Below are 17,217 nucleotides of genomic sequence, written 5' to 3' on the forward strand. Positions count from 1 at the left end.
CTGATCTAAGTCAGGGCATGGCTAACTCACAGATTGAACCCTGAAACAACCTCTGGGCTGATCTCGTCAGGGCATGGCTAACTCACAGATCGAACCCTGAAACAACCTCTGGGCTGATCTAAGTCAGGGCACGGCTAACTCACTGATTGAACTTTGAAACAACCTCTGGGCTGATCTAAGTCAGGGCACGGCTAACTCACTGATTGAACCCTGAAACAACCTCTGGGTTGATGTAAGTCAGGGCACGGCTAACTCACAGATCGAACCCTGAAACAATCTCTGGGTTGATGTAAGTCAGGGCATGGCTAACTCACAAATAGAATTGGAATTAACTTGTTGGGTTTTGCGGAGGGGACTATGAACTGAAGGAGAACGCGAAGAAAACACCGTCGAATAAAGAGAAAACTAATTACTGAATTGTCGGATAACAACCATGTTAATTTTCTTGTTGGTTTGAAAAAACTGACGAGATAAACTAAACCAAACAACAACAACGAAAACACGGAACTAATTTCATTAACAATCATTGGAACCTACATTCAACTTACTGATAAAAGACAAATAATAAAACTTAGAAACCGGTTACAACCTAATTAGAATTTTGCTTTAAGGCTAAGCTAGTTAATTAGCTGAATATCATAATGATTAATCTGACTATAAATTGTCGGGGGCATTTAAGGGTATATATATATATATATATTTGCACGTATGCAGTTTTATCTTCTATCAAAGTGAAGGTTCAGCTTAATTAGCCGAGACAAAAAAACGAGACAACATTTTTTTTTTTTTTTTTTGACTTTCAAAAAGCTAAATACAATTTAGTTTTTTTTTTTTTCGGCAATAATGAAAACTGATAGTTTGTTTAACTTCATTGTTAATTCAAATAAATCAAAGCTAAATTCAAATGGTAAATTTTCTTGCTTCAGGTATGGTTGCCGAGGAAGAGTGGTGACCATGGATGACAACCGGAACGCTTTAAGAGGAAATTTTTTTCAATAATGAGCAATAATGGCAAAAAGCGCCAAAAACTTGACTTTCGTATGAGTTTTGATCGTCCCAATTTTCGTTTTGGGTTAACGCTCAAAACCTTGTTCAACAGTTAGAAACTGATGTACTATGATAAAATGCCTGTTTGAAGCGGTATTTTCAATTATAAATTAATTCAATTTCAAAGATGTTTTGTTGCTTTTGTGTTAGAATGTTGCTTTGTCAGGCTTTTTTATAGAAAATGTATGGGAAATAAGCAAATGAAGGCCTAATCATTTTCAAATAAAATTTTTGCTTTGGGTTAACACTTTGATTCATCTCCACTTCCAAACAAGTTAAAGTTTCTGAATCAACAAGATTTTAGCCTTGTACAACAGCCTTTCTTCAAGAAAATAGTTTTTGGCGTTCACTGCTTGAATACGAAAAGAATTCTCTCTTAAAAAGAAAGGAAAAACAAAAAACAAAAAACTGCGGGAATAACAGAAATGAAGGGATAGATTCGGAACTATTGACTTCTTTATTGTGATTTTAAAGCATAAGGTCAGTAGGTTAACGTTAAAATATCTTGATCAATTGTTACATAAAACATGATATCAGGTTAACTACCCTGATGATTTTTATTCAAGCTCTTATTAATGAAAGCGGCGCGGGAAAAAGAATACGATAAAACTCTCTAACAAATTATTAGATACTATAGACCACTTGCATTGATTTCCTAGAGAAATCGTTCTTGGGGACAAAACAATAGGCCGTCTTTTCTTGAAAAAAAAAAAAAAAAAAAAAAAAAAAATCCATCGTTAATTCATTCCCTCAGAACATTTCCTCTCGGAACTCAGTGCAACTGCTCTATGAAAAAATGCTTAATTTTAGGCACAATTTGCTAATATTTCGACAGAGTTTAAGATCATGTCGGAAAAGGTGTGATCAGTTCTAATAGGCCCTTTGCAGCTAGTGGTCACGTGCTTGGATACCGCTTAGCAACACAAAACTGGAGAGCAAGCCTTCCAGTAAACAAAAGTTGTAATAGGTCAAGCACGCGTGGTTTTATACGATAGTTTCATCGTTCAAAACGCTTAATCCTTTTGCCCTATCTACAAACACAGTAAGATAATCTTAAATTCTCTCCTTTGGACTCGATTTTTGGTTCGAAGTAACGATATTCTTCGCGTTATCGCGAAAAAATTGTCACCGCCGGCCCGCTCGACGGCTGAAAAACATGGCGACTTCGCAAGGTATGTACTTCAAAACTCTCCTTTTTTTTGGTTTCTTTTCAATTATTGGACTTCTAAAATCTCTAAAATAACAGTTTAGATTGTGAATGGTGATCGATTGTAATTGGACGGCATTTTAATGGACGATTTGTTTATTTTTTGTGAGAGTGATTCCACGTCTAAAGTCAAGACTAACCCATGTTTACATATATTCGCTGTAGATGTTAGAACTCCCGACGAGCCATCACATACCAAGAAAAATTCTTCGTACCATTGTTGTGTTCCCTTGTGTAACGGAGATTCTCGATATCATCCTGATTTAAAGTTTCACCGCTTACCAGGCCGTGCAAGGGATGAGCAATTGAAAAAGGAATGGCTGGTGAAGATACGAAGAGATGTGGGCCCACACTTCAAGGTATATAGGAATCTAACAATATCAATGCACAATACGAATTGCCTGTGGATCTTTAAAAAACTGTAATGAAGATAAAAATAGTTGAATACAGTTACATTGTTATTAAAAGGACATTTGATTTATAATAGGTTAACAAAAGTACCAGAGTGTGCTCAAAACACTTCACTGAGGAAGATTACAATCCTCCCACTGATTCTGGACGTCAGTTGCTAAAAAGAGAAGCTGTACCATCAATCTTTGACTGGTCAACCAAATCCAAAGCAAGAAGAAAGATAATTCGACAAGTAGATAGGCAATGAATATCACATATTTCTACTTCAATACATTTCATTTAGACTTGACTGATGGAATTGTACTTGATGTTTATTTTGGTTTAAACCAAAATAATTTTATAATTTTAATAATTTAGTCTTTTATAATTTTTTATTTAGCGTGAACTGAGTGTGAACTGAGTGTCATCATAATTTCAAAACCTTTTTACAGAGACACTCAGACAGATGAAAGTGATGACAATGAAGATAATAGTCCCAGCACTTCTACAACCTTCAGCATGGATGACCTACAAGCACAAGTCCAGTCACTCAGAGCACAGTTCCAAGATGCACAAAAGCAACTTGAACAAAGTAGAAATGAAACTGCAGCTGCCCTCACTGAAATAAAAAGGGTTAAAGTTGAAGCTGCAAAAGAAATTGAGGACATTAAGAGGCAAGCTGCAGAACAATTAGCACTTAATAAATTTGGGCTTGAGAGATTTGGCACAGACAATGAGATCATAAGATTTTATACAGGTTTCCCATCCTATTTACATATTCAGTTCTTTTTTAAGTTTTTGCAGCCATGTGCTGCACAAATGACATATTGTTATGCCTCTGGAGAAAGAGAAAGTAGACCAGACTCAAGAAATATGCTTCTTGTGGATGAATTGTTTATGTTTTGTGTACGCCTCAAACTAGGTCTATTCGGACAGGATTTAGCTCATAGGTTCCGAATACATAAATCGTCAGTTTGCAGGAAATTGATCACATGGACTAATTTTTTGTATTTTCTTCTTGGTAGTCAAGTGATCTGGCCTTCAAGGCAAGATGTTGATAGGTTTATGCCAGAAGGTTTTAAAAAGCTTTATGCAAGCACACGTGTCATTTTAGATTGTACAGAGATTTTTGTTCAAACACCTACCTCCCTACTACTTCAGTCGCAGCTTTATTCTAGTTATAAGAGTAATACTACACTCAAGGGTTTGATAGGCATTACCCCTAATGGAGCTATTAGCTTCGTTTCTAGCCTTTACACAGGGGGGATTAGTGATAAGGAAATCACAAGGTGCAGCGGCATTCTAGATTTGTTAGAACCTGGTGATTCAGTCATGGCAGACAAAGGGTTTGACATTGAAGATTTACTTAGGGAGAAGCGGGTAGAGTTAAATATTCCTCCGTTTCTTGAAAGTCAGGAACAATTCTCTGCCGCAGATGTTCAAAAAACAAAGACACTAGCAAGTCTTAGAATTCATGTCGAGAGGGCAATAAGAAGAGTCAAAGAGTACCACTTTTTTGATTCAGATGTGCCATTGTCCACTTTAGGTTCAGTCAATCAGTTATATACTGTAGCCTGCCTCCTTACAAATTTTCAAGGCCCACTTATTTTATCCAATGGTAATAATGAGGCATAGTGTCTGTAAGAAGTTGGTGAATGTATGATTAATGTGGCTTACATAACCCATTAGATAATCTTTAATGCAGGTTGGTTTATCATGTGTCTTGGATTGCTTTTTGTAACTATTTCAATTTGTTTGTAAATGAAAACTCAAAAAAAAAAACTAATGAACAAACACAAAATCTAAATAGCACAAATAAATATAATACTAATATGATATAAATATAATAAAAAATAAATTAAGATTATGAATTGATTTGTCATTAATAAAAATAATATAATATTTGTTATCATAAGAAATCTGGCCATGGTTTGAGAACAACAACAAAAATCTTAGTGTATTAATGTAAATAGTAATTGAAGAAAAAACTATCAACTTTGTCCTTTGCTTGCTGGAAAAACACTGAATCAAAATTAATTCTAGAGCAAACAAACAAATTTTCGTCAATGTAACTGAAAAAATCACACCATTCTAATCCTGTGAGTCCAAGCTGGCACTGGATCTGGTAATAATAAATGTCTGTTGTTTTCAGTTTGTACTGGTTAGTGTTCTGGTCCTTGGTGAGATACCTCACATTGTCAAATGATGTTTCCCCCTCTTTAACGACCTTTATTTCTAACAAGCCAAAGGGATTCTGACCATTATTTACGGCATCAAGGTCATAAACTTTCCTGTCTGGGCTACAACCTAGCCATGGGCACTTTGGGTGGACAATCAGCCCAGATGGGAAGAGGTTTACTCTTCCACCCTTTGCATTGCTAGCATAGACCATGGCAGCATGTGGTTCAAGTTCAATGCCTCTTCTCATTGCTGCAGTTTGTACAAATCTGGTGGGGTTTAGCTGATTGACAAGGGTGTCAAAATGTGACACCCGGCGAGCGACAATGCCAAATTTGCTTGCTGTTACCCTTTTTTTTCTGAGCAGGTGCCATACATCACTCTGACTTTGAGTGACTGTTTGCTGCTGCACTCTCAGTGATGACTCTGTTGTCACAGACAATGTTCCAAATATAGATTGTTGACGACTGTCAAGACAGATTGACACATTGTTATTAAATCTGTCCTCTGCACTTGAGAGGGGAAGCTCTGGGAAAGAAGTGCAAGTAAAATCATTTATGATGTAGTCAGTTGACATCTTTTGTTGATATGACAGGACACAGCCTTTTGGGACATTTCCAAACTTGCTCTGTACAAATGGGATATTGCCAAGTTGATCTTGATTGGGCAGAATGGTTGTAAAGAGAGGATAAGGTGGTTGGAAGCCGTTAAAGTGCTCTTTTGTGAGGGTAGGATACTGGGTAGATGGGGAATACAAATTACTCTTGATATATCTACTGTACGAAGCGCCAAGTTGGGGTTTTTTCACTAGCACGTCTTGTATTTCTTTTTGTGCGATTTTGGATCCTCTAGGTATGCTCCAACGCTGCTTCATGCTGGTACATGTTAGCTCATCAGGCAATGTCCGATGTTCCAGTTGCTTAAGAAGGGCTAAATAGTAAAGAAGCCCGATCACATGATGGCAGTATCCACCTGCCCCGGCTACACATGAGCACAGCCCAGACAGCAATGTCAAATTGTTGTTCTGGACTGACACCTCTAAAATGTGCGGTGGTTCAGACTTCCTCATTGAGCGGTAACACTTGCATTTAACTCTCACGCACTGGTCGGTATATATCACTAAAAAATTGGAAAAATTAGTGTGAATTGTCTGCCATTCATATCATAATGAAATAGAAAAAACATTTTGGCTATCAAGTACCTTTAACGTCATGTAAATAGCCTGGTTCCGCCATAAATTTGTACGCTTTCGAAGTGCTTGTGCAGCCAGACTTCTCTATAGCGTAGCTCCCTAAATCATCGAAGGTGAGGGAAGGAAAGATAGAGATGTCTTGAGTTTCTACTTCATCTAAAACAAAAATAAATATAAAAATATCAGTACGAAGAATTTTTCTTGGTATGTGATGGCTCGTCGGGAGTTCTAACATCTACAGCGAATATATGTAAACATGGGTTAGTCTTGACTTTAGACGTGGAATCACTCTCACAAAAAATAAACAAATCGTCCATTAAAATGCCGTCCAATTACAATCGATCACCATTCACAATCTAAACTGTTATTTTAGAGATTTTAGAAGTCCAATAATTGAAAAGAAACCAAAAAAAAGGAGAGTTTTGAAGTACATACCTTGCGAAGTCGCCATGTTTTTCAGCCGTCGAGCGGGCCGGCGGTGACAATTTTTTCGCGATAACGCGAAGAATATCGTTACTTCGAACCAAAAATCGAGTCCAAAGGAGAGAATTTAAGATTATCTTACTGTGTTTGTAGATAGGGCAAAAGGATTAAGCGTTTTGAACGATGAAACTATCGTATAAAACCACGCGTGCTTGACCTATTACAACTTTTGTTTACTGGAAGGCTTGCTCTCCAGTTTTGTGTTGCTAAGCGGTATCCAAGCACGTGACCACTAGCTGCAAAGGGCCTATTGAATTCATAAACTGAAAAGTTCGGCTCAGGTCTCGAGAAAGTTCACGATTGCTTTGCCATTAATTGTTACCTGCCTACCAATTAATAACCAGCCAATAGGAGCTTAGACATGTTTTCTATAAGATAGATGCTTCTGGGCGTCGTTCATTCAGAACTGCTCTTCGACTAAGAAGACAACTGGTACGCTTTTTTTCCGAATTATAGTAAACAACTTTGGGTAAGAAAGAGCTTTTTAAGAAAGAGTTCGTTATGGTTTTTCCTCCGATTTTAGTGTTAAAATCAGTACAGAGAATAACTTTGTTTTTTCCTTAGGAAATCCACGATGCAAAGCACTGAGGCCAGCCAATCAAAACACGAAGAAACTGAGCATTGTTTTAAAGGGTACCGCGGAACTCCAGGTAAGTCATTGGACTCTAGTCAAAAATAAATCTCGTAAAAGACGGCGTAAATAAGGCCCCGTCCACTTAAGTAAGGTTCCTTTTCTTTGCGAAATGGCCTTCTGTCCACATGTTTCTAGTGAATAAGTCACTTGAAAACACAAATTTTCGACAACGGATAGGTGTGGACTCGCAATACGAAAAAAGAGATTCGAAACTGAACACTACGTGTGGAAGAGTTTTTTTTTCAAAAACGAGGTCATATTTTCACAAAAATAACCATTGGATGAATGAACGCTTCGCTTTTGATTAATACCTTCAAATTATACTTTTTTTTTTTTTTTTTGACGTTTTTTCATGCTGCTTTCTTTTGTGATACTTTTACTCCCTGCACTATATAAACTCTAAGATTTTCCGCTAATCATTTCTCTTCTACCCCGATGAAGGACTAATGTCCGAACGTAAGTACAGTAACCAACTTTTTTTACCGTCATTCTTTTATTCCCTGTACTATTTAAACTCTACCCTTCTTCTATTGAATCATTTCTCTTATATTCCGGCCGACGAAGGACGAATGTCCGAAGTGTTAGTACAATTCCAAACTTTCTTAAATTCATTCTAATTTTTACGCCTTGCACAATATCAACGCCATACTATTCTCCTAATTTCCTCTTTTACTACGCCGCGGGAGGAACAACGTCTCAAACGATAACGTAAGTAGACAATTTTAGACGGTGTTTAAGTTTCCTTTTTCAAGTACTCACTTATTCGACTCTGAAAAATATTATGTATTTGAGTACTATTTCTTTGATGTGCGCGGTAGGCCTTTCTAGAAGCTTGCCGGGCGGTATACCTTCCATCATACTCTTCTACACGTTCAGTTTTCTATGCACACGTACAACACTCAACTAAAATGTCTTGATTCCTGTTTCGTAGAGAGAGAAAAATCTGAGGCCCGGGATCGAGAAAAATCCCTTGCCACACGCCCTGTTGCATTTTCGAGAGGACGATATCTTAGCAGCATAGACCTCCAGCTAACCATGAGTATCTTGATTCGTAATGTTCATGCCAGAAAAAGTAAAGAAAAAAAAAAAAAAAAAAAAAAAAAAAAAGAAAAAGAAAAGAAATACAACGAATTACTCGTTATGAGTCGGCCAGGACAAATGGCTTACTCCAATACATTTTAAGAACGATTTTTTTCCAATTTGATCTCCAATTAACTTATGACCAAACTGATTAATGTTTTATCGAGTTTCATTTTGTATTCATAGTCTTAAGGAATCGTTCATTTTAATCAGATTTACTTAGCCGACTGATTACTCCGTGTTCCCTCAATTCAAATAGGATTTAAATCGCGTCTAGTGACCAGGAAAAAACTGGAAGACGTTTGTTAGTGTTAATAAATCACCATGGCAACAACTTGCAACTTCAAGAGCGAGTATTTTCAACAAAGATCTCCATCTTGTGTAAATAGTCAGCTATATTCTTGGTCATAAAAAGTTAACCTTAAAAATGGGTGGTTGTCGACTCGAACGTTTTAACTACTTCAACAACCACACACTTCATAAATAAGCTCTTTCTCTTATAATTATTTTAGTTTCAACTTTTTTTTTCAATATTCATTAATATTGCTCCTGTGAATACTTGCATATATTTATGTGTGTGTGAGTCAATAAGAATGTTCAAAATGTTCAAAATGTTTAACAATACACGCTTTATTCACCATTTTCCATACATCGGTTCACTGGTCAAAGTCAAAGCATGCATTCATTCGAGATTGCAAGTTCAAATTTGGATAATCCTTTGAAAGTACCTTGGGACCTCGCTTGAGCGCTTTGTGTTTGTCCAGTGAACCAATGTATGGAGAATGGTGAATACATGTCACGTGTTTTATTTCTAGCTTTGTTTTCATTGATCATTTATTCACAAAGTACCGTACGTTGTATTTTATTCTATTGGAGCAATCTTTTCACGCTGGGGCTGTGGTAAAATCGCGTCATAGTAAATTTAATCGAGTGATGTTTATCTCAAAATACCTTTATAGTAGGCTTTTCTATATATGCTATTCTAACTTTCCTATCATTGTGATGAAGCTATCACAAGAATACTGAGCGCGGTAAGCATGTCACACTTACTGTTACTATCAACCCCAAACGCGTAATCTTCAAAGATGCTTTTTATTTCGATACCAATTTGTATCTTGGTAACGCTTCTAACGATTCTTTTTTGAATTTCTGTCGGTGGGTACAAAGCCCATGAGATATGTATGACAATCAGTGAAACAGCCGCCATCTTGGTTGATCTAACAAGAGAAGCTAGAAATGCTTTGTATACTCAACCAACACTGGGTGGTTATGAAGTAATATGCACATGTATATGCAGCAACTTGTTTGTTATTTGCAGCTAATCGTCTAATTTGCTGCTTGTCCCTTATGGGCCATTGTATAAATGAATATAAATATCAAAAACGTTTTTTCTTCATTTTCTCCCCCAGACTTTCAGACTCTTTGTAACGACAGGCCGTTTCATCCATCCATCTACCTCAATTCCAGACCTGGTGAACTAGGGCCTCGGTTCTGCCCTCACTTCCTCTCTACTCGACACCGCATTGAATCGAACCAATCACAATTCCCGATATTCGGCACCAGTACAAGCTTCTCCTCAATGCCATGGCAAACAATGACGTCATATAGACCACAGCACCGATTTTATGCTAGCAAACTAGCAGAAGAGAATAGATTGCATTCCTTGAGAAATGGTTGTGGAAGCAGTGTGCATCGTCCAACACCTATCTATTTGGCCCCGGGTCCCTTGAGAGTGCTCCAAGAAGATTGGGCACTAGAAGCGCAAATGACTCCCAACACACTTCCATCTCAAGCCAGCAAAGAAATGGTCGAGAAGGGAGACGTATGTCTGAGAGACAAGACAAGCGAGATAAAAGACAAAAGACAAGATGGTGGTCATCAACGTTTTAAAGAAATTGGCTCGAGGCATTTGTCAGCATTTTCTTCAAAACGCAAAGAAACTGTGCAAAGTTCAAGAAATGACGAAAGAATGTCTGGCCTTCAAACTGAAGCAGTAGACGAGAAATTACGAGGGGATAAACAACGATATCAGGTAACCCCAGGAGCTTTGAATCCAGACGATAAAGATGACAAGAACACCTGGAATAACGAGTGTAATGAAGAATGTTTTAATGCAAAATTCAAGATTAAAGAAGAGCCACTTAATAGTCCCATAGACTCTGAACCGAATAGCGTCGATAAAGATCCTGTCCATCAACAAGAGGAATTCAGTTTTCGGGTCTATGGGACAGACCATGCGCTATTGCTGCCACAAATCCCCAGTGAGGTACCAACATATGCCGAACACAGATCTTTTTCATCATCAGTACAGACAACTGATAATTCTGCAGGTGCTAGAAGTTTGAACTTCAATCAAGACCCAAGTTCTACCAAGTTTCAATCCTCGGGAAAAGACAGTAGCGTTGAAGGCAACCAGCAACAGAAACCAAAACACATCTGTGATGAGTGTGAAAGGTCGTTCACTCGATCCAGTACGCTTGTCACACATAAGAGGATTCACTCGGGCGACAAGCCCTTTTCTTGTGAAGTCTGTGGACGCGCATTCCGTCAGCCTGGTAACCTCTCCCGCCATCGTCTCACTCACACAACAACCAAGCCATACGTGTGCCCGCACTGCAACAAAGCCTTTAACCGTGCGTCCAACTTACACACCCACATGCGCACGCACAGTGACTACAAACCTTACGCCTGCGATTTTTGTGACAAGCGATTTCATCAGAAGGTTGATATGAAAATCCATCGGTATACCCACACAGGAGAGAAGCCGCATAAATGTTCCAAATGTGGGCGTGGTTTCAAGCAACTGACGCATCTGACGTACCACATGAGAACCCATTCTGATGTCCGTATGTATCAATGTGAATTCTGTGGCAAAGGTTTCAACCAGAAGGGTAATCTACAAGCACACAGGTACAGACATACCGGCGAGAGACCATTCAAGTGCAATGTGTGTGGTAAAGGGTTTACCTTAGCGTCGACAAGGAACACCCATCTCCGAACACATGCCGATAAAAAGCCATTTGAATGTCAATACTGTGGGAAGGCTTTCTACCAGAAGAATGCGCTAAAAACCCATTATATAGCTTCACACCCCTACAGTGGCGGAGTACTCATTCTGTAATGTACTTGAAATTGAACATATTACGTACAAAAATAGACAAACAGAGGACGTTATATTGAGAACTCTAAGTAGTGTTGTATAAAGTACAAACTGAACACTGGTGACGCAGTTAGCCTTTGGTTTTATTTCTTATTGAAATATGAACATATATATTATTTTAGTATTTTTACACAGAATATAATAAATCCAGAGCGCTCATTGGTCGCCATTTACGTCTTATGCTGCTACATTCACGGCATACAAGTGAATATAGCGCCCTCGTGCACGCTCATTTGTCGATTTGTGCTGCTTTCAGAGATAAATATAATTTGAAAAACTCTCTCTCCATTATTCATTATATTTACCTGTGTTAAAAATACTAAAACAGTTATTCGACTCAGGCTCAGTAAATACTCGCGTCTCGGTAAATATTCACCGATATTCACTCCGTCTTCGGCGAATAATTGTTGAATATACACTGCCCCATCTTATAATTATATTATGAAAACTACGGCTGCAACCCACACTTCAATACCACTTCAATACCCTGATTGAGGAATCGAAAATCATGTGCATGAAAGCTCGTATGTGTCAATTTACCATTATGTACAATAGATGATATATAGAGGATATTACATGGGCGCGCGGAGATACGAAATTTATCTTCTCGTGTTGAAAATCTCTCACTCGTTCGCTACGCTCACTTGTGAGAGATCTTTTCAACACTTCAAATATTCTGTTTATTATATAATATCCATAAAACCAACTTAACAAGCTTTTTATTATTATAAAAAGTTTATTATATAATTATGAATGAAGTATATTTTGGCTTTTTCAGGCAATTCTTTCCGTGTATTTTTGAATAGCCATCGCAATGGTGTTATTTTCACGTGTGAAGATATCAGTTTTTCGAAATAGAGATTATCACATGTTAAGAACTTGATATCGTTTTATTCACGAGTTTTTCCGTATCATATCGCGAACGAGCGAGTCCTCGATATAAACACACACAAAATGTTTTATTGTCTTAAATATCCTTAACCGACTTACACCATTTCAAAATGTTAAAGAATTATACGTTTCCAATTCAATATCATTCAAGATATTAAAGCTTAATTAAAAATGTAAGAAGCACAAAATTCATCTTGAATTTGATAGAAATAAACACTAAATAGAGATTTATGTGATAATGTGATTGGTTCAAGTAAAATATATCGCAAGATTTGATTGGACAGTTTACCGTGAAGTGATATCGTATCACTTCACTGATATGGTTTTTATTCACGGCTTTATTTCACGGATATCGACCCTAAATGTGTAATAAAAATAGATATTTCATTGGTAATTATATAATAAAGTATGCTATTTAAATAAAGTTTTCCTTACAATTTAGACTTATCGCATTCGATCTCCCTCTCTTCATATTAGCCATTCTGAGGTCGAGGGGAAAACTGGGTCGAGTTGGAATTGCAGTGCATTGTGGGACGTTTTAGGGACATACTTCCAAGATGGCGCCTATTTCGTTCCATCAAAATACTCCCACAATGCACTGCAATACCAAATCGATCCGATATTTTTCTCAACCTATAAATGGCGTTAGCTTATGAAAACAAAGGACTTGGTTATTGGGCAACTTTTTGACTTTTCTGTGTCAATTCGAGATTATAAGGTAATCTCTGTCAAAACACAAATATCGAAAGTTAATCTTGAATGATTTTCTTGAGAAGCTCTACATATATTGATTAATTAAACGAACTTCAAGTTATTTGAAGCGTCATTGAGTACGTTGGATAACTTTTGTTGATTGGTTGCTCATTTTTTCACTGGTTAATTTTTATCCCTTACCGCGTGTGTGAAATCTAATCAAGGAAAAGAAGAGCCATGAAAATTCACAGAGTTCTTTCATTGTTTAATTCATCTACTCTTGAAGAGTATTTTTACATTTTTTAAATGCCTAGATTAGGGACTTCGTATACACTCAATTGAAGAATCGTTGTCGGGTTCAGAAACTGCAACATAAAAGCTTAGTCCGAAATGGCACATGGGAAATGACATAATTATATTATAATTTATTCATTTGCGCCATCCATGGCTTGCAGACATACATAACGATTCGGGAAGAAAAGATTCACAGAAAAATAAATTAAGAACATATAGAACATTTAAAATAGATTATAAGCGAGAGGAATACTTAAGAGAGGTAACTAATATTAAACACAGAATAAGTCTGACCAAACTAAGAATAATTAAGTGATCATTGTTTACAAATTGAAATAGGTAGATATACAAGACCATATACCAAACCAGAAGAAAGAGTGTGTCAGATATGCAAACTTGAAGTAGAGAGTGAATTACACTTCCTACTAACATGCCCAAATTACTATAATGAAAGAAAATATCTTATTGATAAGATTGAAAACACAATTACGAATAGAAAATTGGTTGAAAAACGAAGAAAAATTTGCTTTTATTATAAATCCAAAGAAATCAATACAAAAAATAGTAGCAAAATATATATATGATTGTTTCAGCAAAAGAAATAACAGTATTTGAATGAATATCTAGTTAATATAAAGAATAGAACCACCGTTATATTAAGATGTGCCTAAGTATTCCTCATCTACACATATTACATTTTCTTCTTTTTCTAAAAATTTGATATAACTTATGAAATATTGTAAATGTATTGTAAATTTATATTTGTGTGATTGTAATGTATTATTAATTATTAGCATTAAGTCTTAAATATTTGTAACAGATATATAGACGCTAATAATGTAAATAAACTAAAACTAAAAACTAAACATGCAGTCGGTTTAGAATGCCAAACGCGTATTCAGAAGACCTGCGTTTGAGAGCGGTTTGGCTTCGCATTTTTATAGGTTGCAGCGTAGACGAAACCGCTTATTTACTTCCCATGTGCTATTTCGGTCTCAGCTTCTATGTTCTATGTTTCTGAACCCGACAACGATTCTTCAATTGTAAGGACTTGAAATCCCGTCCAGTCCGATTTGGAGGCTTTGAAATGACTTCTCATGCTCATTAATTATTCGGGAGGTTATTTGTTTAGTATTGAAAGACTTAAGGGACAGATATGTCCCTGAACTGAATTAATTTTGATCCAGTCCAAGTACTTGAACAAAATTAATTCAGTCCTTTCACATGACTTTATCAGGTTTAAAGTAATATCATGTGACCCAAAAAATAGCCCATTGATTGGCTGGTTCCTGAATAATTAATGAGTATGAGAAGTCGTATGAGAAGTATTTTTACATTTTTTTAAGGACTTCGTATATAAGCCCGGTCATCGCGCCTAAACTCCTTGGTAATCAAGCCAGTAGTATAAAATGTTTTCGGTCGGAGATCCGTGAAATCTGAAAACTTATTCTGTAAACGCATAGAGACTCTGTACAATGCGTTCTAAGAATGTTATTTCATTTGGTGAATGCCTGTTCCTTCCTCCGTTCTTGAAGGTTTCACTAATATTTACAAGACGGGCCGTTCGCTTGGAGCTCAATGGCATGGGTGGGGTAGGGGTTTACCGCTCGCCTCTCACCACTGGGGTCGGGGTTCGAGCCCAATCTCTTACCCAGAGCCCTTATTTCTTACTGTGCATGCTCGACGAAATAATTTGGCTCTGGAAAACTCCAATATTTCCTGTGCTGTGATTGGTTCTCGAGAGCAAAGGAAGATACCGGAAGTAAAAATTACAGTACTATGGAAAATAAACGAGATGGCGTCTCGAATTAAGTACACCAAAAAAGCCTGTAGGGCCGGATTTTTCAAAGTTTTGCCAGTTTTGTAATGAAAATTGTATTGATGTCCATCCAATAGATATTTTCGAAGTTAATTTAACTGAAAACCATCTTCAAAACCTAATTTTCCAAGCACAAATTCACATGCTCGTTGAACATCGTCCGCCATTTTGAATTTACCTAGTCTGTCATAATGCGCATGTGCGAGAAACCCAGAATCTGGGTCTTCCGGTTTGGAGTGTTTTTTTTTTTGGAGTTTTTTTTGGCTCAGACTGGATCATATGTGAGTTGAGTTTTTTTGTTGTGTTGTTCTCTCCCTTGCCACGAGGGTTTTCTCCGGGATCTCCGGTTTCCTCGCCTCCGTAAAAAGCAACATGTGAGTTGAGTGTTGTCTGTTGTTAATATAGAATGTAGTGGTAGTGCGTGTGGTCGGGCACAAAAGCTTGACTCAATATCATTATAAAAAAAAGAATACTATTAATCCAGCTAATAACATCTTTTTAAATAATCGAGCTATTTTAGGATGTCTGAAATAATTGATTAAGCTATAATTCATTAGTCAATATTAGAACAAACAATTACAGCAGGCAACGTGACTTTAGTCTCTCTCTCTCAAAAATAACAAAAAGCAGCTACGATGTCAGATCTAGTGATATTTTAACTTCTTTAGGCTGGAAAAGCTTACAAAGAAGAAGAAAGGAGCATAAAGCAATAATGATGTTTAAGACTTTAAATGCACTTGCACCAAAATCTGTAAGGGAACTCTTTTATTTTCAAGAAAATACCTACGATCTTCGTGGTAGAGAGAAGTGCTTAAAGTTACTGAAACCCAGCACTGAGTTTTTAAAAAGAGCTCTCTCTTATGATGGTGCAAAAGTGTGGAACTCGTTACCCCAAAGTGTCAGACTGTCCAATAATTTAAAATCTTTTAAGAGGAATCTTTCGTCTGTTGGTCCTTAACACTTTAATTACTATAATATTTTTGGGGGGTAGATGAGAATTTATTTCATAATTCTGTCTATATATTCTTAACGTTATTATTAATTTTTGATATATATTACCTATCAACTCGGTTTTCATGAAAACCAATTTGTACATTGATGAAATTTCCCGAGATTAAATAAAAGACATCTCTCTCTCTGTCTCTCTGTCTCTGTCTCTCTGTCTCTCTCTGTCTCTCTGTCTCTCTGTCTCTCTGTCTCTCTGTCTCTCTGTCTCTCTGTCTCTCTGTCTCTCTGTCTCTCTGTCTCTCTGTCTCTCTGTCTCTCTGTCTCTCTGTCTCTCTGTCTCTCTGTCTCTCTGTCTCTCGTCTCTCTGTCTCTTCTGTCTCTCTGTCTCTCTGTCTCTCTGTCTCTCTGTCTCTCTGTCTCTCTGTCTCTCTGTCTCTCTGTCTCTCTGTCTCTCTGTCTCTCTCTCTCTAGATCTAACGTAGGGAACTTTTGTCACATATTTTTCTCTCTTTCACTTTTCATCTTTAAATTTTTAATTTAATCCCCAATTTCATAAAGCGATCAAGTGCAAAGAAAATGCAAGATGGCAACAAAATTATAGCTTCACATCTTTTTTCCTTCCCTTATATATATCAGGTTTTGTCCAGAAATTGTTACTAAAGTGCCTTTGCAGTGGTTTTGTTAATGCCTGAGTGGTAAAAAGCCTTCGTTACGGTTGATGATGGATATATGGCTGATGACTGAGCTCATTAAGATTCACTCTTCAGCCAACGTTTTTTTATTTTGGAGAAAATTTTGGGTTAAAAAAATGCTTTGAGTTTATTACACTTAAGGTGTCATTTGAGTTGGTGTCCAAAAGTGCGATTCAAAATTAGCTTATTTTTAAAATGAAAGCGTTTTTCTACTAGTGCACATAAACCAATATCCATAAAACTTCGTGATATGTTAGGATGCAGCATCGTCTACCTTTAGCGGTTTTTTCAGAAAGAAAAATTGCTTTTGTGTTATCTTTTTAGCCAAAATTTTCTTCGAAAGGCAAATGGTGCAAAAGTGCCCTTTTTTTTATCATACTAGAAAATGCAAAAAAAAGCCTACATTTAAGATTAATTCCCCTTCTTTGTTATCTAATGGTAACGCAATAACTAAAACAAGTTATTTCACTAGTCAACTTACATTTCTTTTAATTTTTTAAGTAAATATT

The 17,217-nt window shown here is 36.8% G+C and overlaps 2 protein-coding genes across 3 annotated transcripts; one reads left to right on the plus strand and one right to left on the minus strand.

Annotated features, from left to right (window-relative positions):
- Positions 1-1,929: 1,929 nt before the first annotated feature.
- LOC148912552 (THAP domain-containing protein 2-like) lies at positions 1,930-4,795 on the plus strand. 2 transcript variants are annotated; one of them, XM_089027685.1, is made up of 3 exons: positions 1,930-2,219; positions 2,420-2,613; positions 2,742-4,795. In XM_089027685.1, exons 1-3 carry the CDS (start codon positions 2,204-2,206, stop codon positions 2,910-2,912), a joined length of 381 nt encoding a protein of 126 aa, XP_088883811.1. In that variant the 5' UTR covers positions 1,930-2,203; the 3' UTR covers positions 2,913-4,795. The 2 variants fall into 2 exon arrangements, with proteins under 2 accessions (XP_088883811.1, XP_088883810.1); XM_089027684.1 differs by lacking the exon at positions 1,930-2,219 and having other exon boundaries at positions 2,230-2,613.
- LOC148912553 (uncharacterized) lies at positions 4,323-6,728 on the minus strand. Its single transcript, XM_089027683.1, has 3 exons — positions 6,450-6,728; positions 6,024-6,170; positions 4,323-5,941 (listed from the first exon to the last, which is right to left on the minus strand). Exons 1-3 carry the CDS (start codon positions 6,463-6,465, stop codon positions 4,605-4,607), a joined length of 1,500 nt encoding a protein of 499 aa, XP_088883809.1. The 5' UTR covers positions 6,466-6,728; the 3' UTR covers positions 4,323-4,604.
- Positions 6,729-17,217: the final 10,489 nt, after the last annotated feature.

The sequence above is a fragment of the Actinia tenebrosa genome, unplaced genomic scaffold (assembly GCF_029948245.1).
Source record: "Actinia tenebrosa isolate PJP-AT-01 unplaced genomic scaffold, QUT_ActTen_1.0 PGA_scaffold11__36_contigs__length_13525064, whole genome shotgun sequence".
In the NCBI taxonomy this organism is placed as follows: domain Eukaryota; kingdom Metazoa; phylum Cnidaria; class Anthozoa; order Actiniaria; family Actiniidae; genus Actinia; species Actinia tenebrosa.

Excerpts from the sequence above, each read along its gene's own strand:
- LOC148912553 (XM_089027683.1), bottom strand. Across the intron at positions 5,942-6,023 it reads CTATTTACATGACGTTAAAG|TGATATATACCGACCAGTGC; the intron begins GTACTTGATAGC and ends CCAATTTTTTAG.
- LOC148912552 (XM_089027684.1), top strand. The coding sequence starts at position 2,338 with ATGGACGATTTGTTTATTTTTTGTGAGAGTGATTCCACGTCTAAAGTC. Across the intron at positions 2,614-2,741 it reads ATGTGGGCCCACACTTCAAG|GTTAACAAAAGTACCAGAGT; the intron begins GTATATAGGAAT and ends GATTTATAATAG.